Genomic DNA, 7,087 nt, shown 5'->3' with positions numbered 1-7,087 from the left:
CAAAAATTAACTATCAGTGAACTTAAGCTGGACTATGACGCTATTTTCTTCTGGAAACAAACTTTGTTGCATTATTTTCCTGTTATCTCTGTAAAGCTGCTTTGAAACACTCTGTAGTGTAAAAAGCGCTATATTAATAAAGGTGACTAGACTTGATAATAGATGTTCATATAATAGATGATGGATGTTAAACTGATGAATGTTGCTGATTCGCTGACGCTGTTAATGATGAGGTGTTGTGTGTGTTCTCCTGTGTGTGTGTGTGTGTGTGTGTGCTGTAGTGATGAGCTGGCTGTGGATCAGACGCCTGTGAAACGGCACTCAGACGCTGTCTTCACCGATAACTACAGCCGCTACCGCAAACAGATGGCGGCCAAGAAATACCTCAACTCAGTTCTGGCCGGGAAAAGGAGGTACGACTCAAAGGGGAGGCAAGCGTCACTATTACTACTAGTGCGATAAAACAGGAGCAAACATCACACTGGCTTACACTAGAGCTGCACGATAATCGCAATGAAAGCGCACGCGATTTGGCAAAGGCTGCGATTATTTTATGTGCAGTTTGTCAGTGCAGCGGCTGATCGGGAGTAAATGCTCCATCTGAACACCAGAGGGCGCTCACACACACACACACACACACACACACACACACACACCACATATCCATCTGAACACCAGAGGGCACTCACACAGACACCACACACACACACACACACACACACACACACACACACACACACCACATATCCATCTGAACACCAGAGGGCGCTCACACACACACACACACACACACACACACACACACACACACACACACACCACATATCCATCTGAACACCAGAGGGCACTCACACAGACACCACACACACAACATATCCATCTGAACACCAGAGGGCGCTCACACACACACACACACACACACACACACACACACACACACACACACCACATATCCATCTGAACACCAGAGGGCGCTCACACACACGCCACATATCCATCTGAACACCAGAGGGCGCTCACACAGACACACACACACACACACCACATATCCATCTGAACACCAGAGGGCGCTCACACACACACACACACACACACACACACACCACACACACACACACACACCACATATCCATCTGAACACCAGAGGGCACTCACACAGACACCACACACACCACATATCCATCTGAACACCAGAGGGCACTCACACAGACACCACACACACCACATATCCATCTGAACACCAGAGGGAGTTCTCACACACACACACACACACACACACACACACACACACAACATATCCATCTGAACACCAGAGGGCGCTCACACACACACACACACACACACACACACACACACCACATATCCATCTGAACACCAGAGGGCGCTCACACAGACACCACACACACCACATATCCATCTGAACACCAGAGGGCGCTCACACACACACACACACACACACCACATATCCATCTGAACACCAGAGGGCACTCACACAGACACCACACACACAACAAATCCATCTGAACACCAGAGGGCGCTCACACACACACACACACCACATATCCATCTGAATACCAGAGGGCGCTCACACACACACACACACACACACACACCACATATCCATCTGAACACCAGAGGGCACTCACACAGACACCACACACACAACATATCCATCTGAACACCAGAGGGCGCTCACACACACACACACCACATATCCATCTGAATACCAGAGGGCGCTCACACACACACACACCACATATCCATCTGAACACCAGAGGGCGCTCACACACACACACACACACAACATATTCATCTGAACACCAGAGGGCGCTCACACACACACACACCACATCCATCTGAACACCAGAGGGCGCTCACACACACACACACACACACACACCACATATCCATCTGAACACCAGAGGGCGCTCACACACACACACACACACCACATATCCATCTGAACACCAGAGGGCACTCACACACACACACACACACACACCACATATCCATCTGAACACCAGAGGGCGCTCACACAGACACCACACACACAACATATCCATCTGAACACCAGAGGGCACTCACACACACACCACACACACAACACATATCCATCTGAATACCAGAGGGCGCTCACACAGACACCACACACACAACATATCCATCTGAACACCAGAGGGCACTCACACACACACCACACACACAACACATATCCATCTGAATACCAGAGGGCGCTCACACAGACACCACACACACAACATATCCATCTGAACACCAGAGGGCGCTCACACACACACCACACACACAACACATATCCATCTGAATACCAGAGGGCGCTCACACAGACACCACACACACAACATATCCATCTGAACACCAGAGGGCACTCACACACACACCACACACACAACATATCCATCTGAACACCAGAGGGCGCTCACACAGACACCACACACACAACATATCCATCTGAACACCAGAGGGCGTCTCACACACACACACCACATAATAAAATAAATATGATCACAGCCTTTGTGATTTCAAAATTGCGATAAGCCAAATCAGTTTAAGTGCGATTACATGTAAATGCAATCGTGCAGCCGTAACACACACTGAAGGAGTCACACAGACTACAAGCAAACACACACTATTTTCCCGTCTGAATGCATTTTGTTTTTCATTATATAAACCTTATGATCTCTTATGACCTGTGTTTAGGTGATGCACTCATGCTCAAACGCTGCCTGTGCTCTTCAACATGTAAGTGTCACACATCTGTTCACACACGCCGTCCAGAACAACACGCTATTGTTTTATTGAATTAGGAATTGAGAATCGATTTATCCTTTCTTAATCACATACAGAAGTTAGGGATGCACTGATATGAACATTTTGGCCGATACCGATAACCGATAATTCTTTACATTTGAAAGCCGATAACCGATATATCAGCCGATAAATCTAAATCCAGATTTTATATAATTTTTGAGAGCGTGATTACAAAAACAAAAGTCTCACCATTAAAATCCATTGTCCCAAAGACACAATTATAATGTTATGTAGCCGATATGACTTGTGTTGCACATGTTTACTGTATTTTGCTTATTTGAAGTGATTCCAATCATATTTCAAGCAATTCAAAACCATCATATTGAACAGTGCGCATCTGAAGAGTCTCAGCGGAAGCAAATAATACATTATTTATCGGCTTTAATATATCAGACACATTTTTATTCAAGCTGATAACATTCAAAATGAACATATATCAGCCTATACTGATATGGTGGCCAATATATCGTGCATCCCTAAATAAAGTTTGTTTTCTGTAGGTGACATGGACGGCACAGCTTCAAGACTTCGCCATCATTATATATCCAAGCTTTACACAATCTATTATGGGCTGAGATTGAATTAACGGCACTCAACACAACACAGACTGAAGCCCGTCTGACTCCTGTGCCCTCGCGTGAACGACGCGTCCCGTCTGTGCTCGACTGGAGTGATGCTGTTGTGTCTATAGAAATCTATTTTGACTGCAGTCACTCTTGATCACTGTAATCAGACCAATAAAGATGATCATGTTTGTAAAAACAGTTTTGTCTGTCTCTGTTGTTCCTTCACTCTGTGATCCACTTCCAAAAATCTTTGTTGGATGAGATTCTTTAAGGGGACGTTTAAAAACTTGGAAAACTTGTGCGTTTTGGCCGATTATTTACACCACAATGTCATTTTGGAGTCTGAAAACACAAACTTTTGAAAACTGGTTTTAAAGTGCACGTTTCTGAAGTTATCGTCTCTGTGTAAACTATAAAAGCGGTGACGTCATGTGTGTTACGTGTTCAGTCAATACACGCGTAGTGTTTCTTTACATAGTCGTTTTCTGTGAAGTTTTGACAATGTTGTTTTCATTTTAATTTCAGTTTAAGTTTTAGTAATTGTGCGTTTTTGTCATGTTTAATAGTTTTTATTTTATTCAGTCAAAGTTTTTTATATTTTATTTCAGTTAACCTTTATTTTATTTCAAGCAACAAAAATATAAATATATTTATAATGGTTTCAGTTTTAGTTAAAGGGATAGTTCACCCAAAAATGAAAATTCTGTCATCATTTACTCACTCTCATGTCGCTCCAGACATGTATGAGTTTCTTCTTTTTTTCTGCTGAAGAAAGAAACTCATACAGGTTTGGGACAACTTAATTTAAATAAATTAAAGTAAAAAATTTTGGGTGAACTATCCCTATGAACTATGAACTAATAGCCCTGCTTTAAACCCTAAGCTTTCTGATTCAGTTATGACCGCTGTATCAGCATCTGACCAGCAGAGGGCGATAATTCCCCGGCTGTTTCTGGAAGAGCATCATTCTACACGACCACACACTAGTTTGCATCGGCTGGATAGTAGGCACATTTTCCAGTATGCATGGAACATCCTATTTGCACAAACTTGTGATAAAAATGCAACTTTTTCAAGACAATAAGTGCATCCCAATCCACGCACTGTTCGATACCGTTTTGTAGGTTAAACAGTGTGAGCAGTGTGTGTTCCCAAAAGAAAAAGTGCACTTTAAACACCCGGATGATGCTCTTAATGAACTGAAAAAACAAAGTTGGACACACAGGAGGGGAAGAGCCGGGGCTTTCAGACAAAATATCCTTATAAACTCTTATCTGCGTCTGAAATCACATACTTCTGTACCATAGTAGGCGAAAAACAGTAAGTGACAAAAGAAGTATGTGAGTTCACAGTACACGGATGATCTACTTGAGATCTGAAGTGTGCATACGATGGACACTACTATCCCATGAGGCCACGGGAGAGGATTTGTCAATGGCAGTGAAGTGGCGGTAGGTCACATGATCATGACATCATGGCGGATGTAGTACGTCCAGATTACATTTGCGTACATACTGCGTCTCAATTTGCCTACTTATACTAACTAAAAGTACTCTTTTTGTAAAGAAAAAGTGCATACTTTTGAGTGTGTAGCAGAAGAGTAGACAAGCTTTGGGACACACTATAACGTCATAAAATAACGTCCTTAACGGTTGCTCTCTGTCGCTTAGTTACACGCATCCCGTCACGTAAACTGACCTGTCAATCATCTCGTCAAAGATAAAATCCTCCACATTTAATTTAATTTAATTTAATTTAAATTAATTTAATTTAATTTAATTTCGGAGAGAAATGCAGAAGCACGTTGATCATTTTAATGCATAATGAAGCATTTAAAAGTTAATGGCCAAACGGATGTTTATAAAGTTTCACGTTGTTGCAGATGAAATATAACATGGATAACATTACATAAATATTTTAAATCAGCTTAAATGTTGATTATTAGTCACTCAAACCCCTTTATCTAACCTCTCTAGATAAGCGTCGGTCGTGCATATCCGCCATTTTTGTAGTTTTCTGAACACTTTGAACTTGTGTTTGTAGTTCTGAACTGAATCCTCTTCCAAAGCACAATGGATTGTGGGTAATATTAGCCTTTATAGTGAGCATGGATCCAAATAGTAGACCATCCGGGGACTTCTGGCACACTTTTTAACATACTATGCTTTGGGACACAATTATTCTAATCTCACACACTGTTTAGGATGGATAGTATGAACATTGAGATGCAGGGATTCATACTACACACATTCATACTATAAAGAACATACTTTTTTAGAGGTTGTGAAGTAATAAGTACCTACTCAAGAGTAGGACGCAGCCATTTAAGTTAGGGGTGGGAATCTCTCGATTACGATAAAATAATAATGCATCTTTTTTTTTCTATACATGATTTCTTTTCTTACTGTGTGAGACTAAGTGCATAGTGTATAGTGCATCATTTGGGACACAACTATTAAAGCAACACCAAAGCACATTTCCTCTTCGGTCCCCCTACAGGTTGGAAGCGGAATTGTCCATTACCGCTGTCGTAAATAATTTAGCCTATCGCAGCCTACCGTCCATAGACAGTAAAAGAAATGGACACAGCGACCCCATAGACTTCAACGGAGAAAAGTGAAGTCAATTAGAAGCTCTCTCTTCCTGATGGCTGAGCGACTGCGCAGACTCACACTGAGCTTGACGACGTAGATGTGACGTGAGCAACCCGTCTGTCTTCTAGTAGCTGTGCCGAGAGAAATCTGAATCATTCCCTTCCGAAACTTGCAGAGACGGAGAGTGTGAGTAGGAGGTGTCCATGAGCTGGAGCAGGAGCAACTTTTGCTACGTATTCTGATTAATAATTTTGTCATTTTGCCTCCACGTCCCCCCGATCACCCGTGAGCTTCTCCTCCTGTCCATACGGTAATCTCTCTACTGTGCGACAGAGAGTCATAACATAAGATACAAGGTAATGGAGCCTTTTATACATTTTCATGTTTCTTTAGAAATAAATAATGGACAAATGGAGTCTTTAAACGCCTCAGATGTAAAGTTATTCCCTGTCAAAGTGACGCCAAAATGAATGGGAGTCTATGGAATGCTAACAGCAGGGGATGGTCTGCTAATCAATGGCGGCGCCCGGGGAAGCTTCGGTTTCCGGCCGATGGATTACCCCCTTGCTACCGTCGCACGCACGCTATTTGTTTATCCAGCACCGGCTTTGGAAATAACGATGTCCACAGACATGGAAGAGTATGTTGCATGATTTTATGAACGTATGATGTATTGCGACATCAGAAACGAAGAAAAACAAAATAATGACATTATAACGCTTGCCGTAAAGCAAGTCAGATTTGTAGTTTCTTATGTCTCATTCGAACTACAGATCCATTACCCGATCTGGCAAACTTGCACAGTGCGGTTATAGCCGATAAGGGGCCGCAAAGCGAATGCAGAAGTGCCGTTCACCCTGTTACGAGTTGATGAACCACTGATATGATTTTGGAAACATTATTTTAAGGTACAAAAGATCTTTGGTGTTGCTTTAACTGGATTTATTACACGGCTCTGTGGAATGCTTGATTCTGATTGGTCAATCGCACCATCCAGAGGTATATTATAGATAACAGCCGCTGAAACACAGAAACACAGGCTCATCCGGGTCCCTGAAGTCAGCAGCGCTATACACTCGCTAGGAACGCTAGTTTTTC

At 42.7% G+C, this 7,087-nt stretch overlaps 1 protein-coding gene across 1 annotated transcript in view; it reads left to right on the top strand.

Annotated features, from left to right (window-relative positions):
• vipb (vasoactive intestinal peptide b) overlaps positions 1-3,586 on the top strand; it is a 7,206-nt gene extending 3,620 nt beyond the window's left edge. The window contains exons 5-7 of the mRNA XM_079857746.1: positions 282-413; positions 2,719-2,760; positions 3,330-3,586. Of these exons, the coding sequence (XP_079713872.1) occupies positions 282-413; positions 2,719-2,722 (136 nt within the window). The 3' untranslated portion in view covers positions 2,723-2,760; positions 3,330-3,586. The remainder of the gene's footprint in view (positions 1-281; positions 414-2,718; positions 2,761-3,329) is intronic.
• The last annotated feature ends 3,501 nt before the right edge of the window (positions 3,587-7,087 follow it).

Source organism: Squalius cephalus, assembly GCF_949319135.1.
Source record: "Squalius cephalus genome assembly, chromosome: 22".
NCBI lineage: Eukaryota > Metazoa > Chordata > Actinopteri > Cypriniformes > Leuciscidae > Squalius > Squalius cephalus.
The sequence above is the reverse complement of the archived record's forward strand: the minus strand, read 5'-3'. Positions and strand labels throughout refer to the sequence as shown.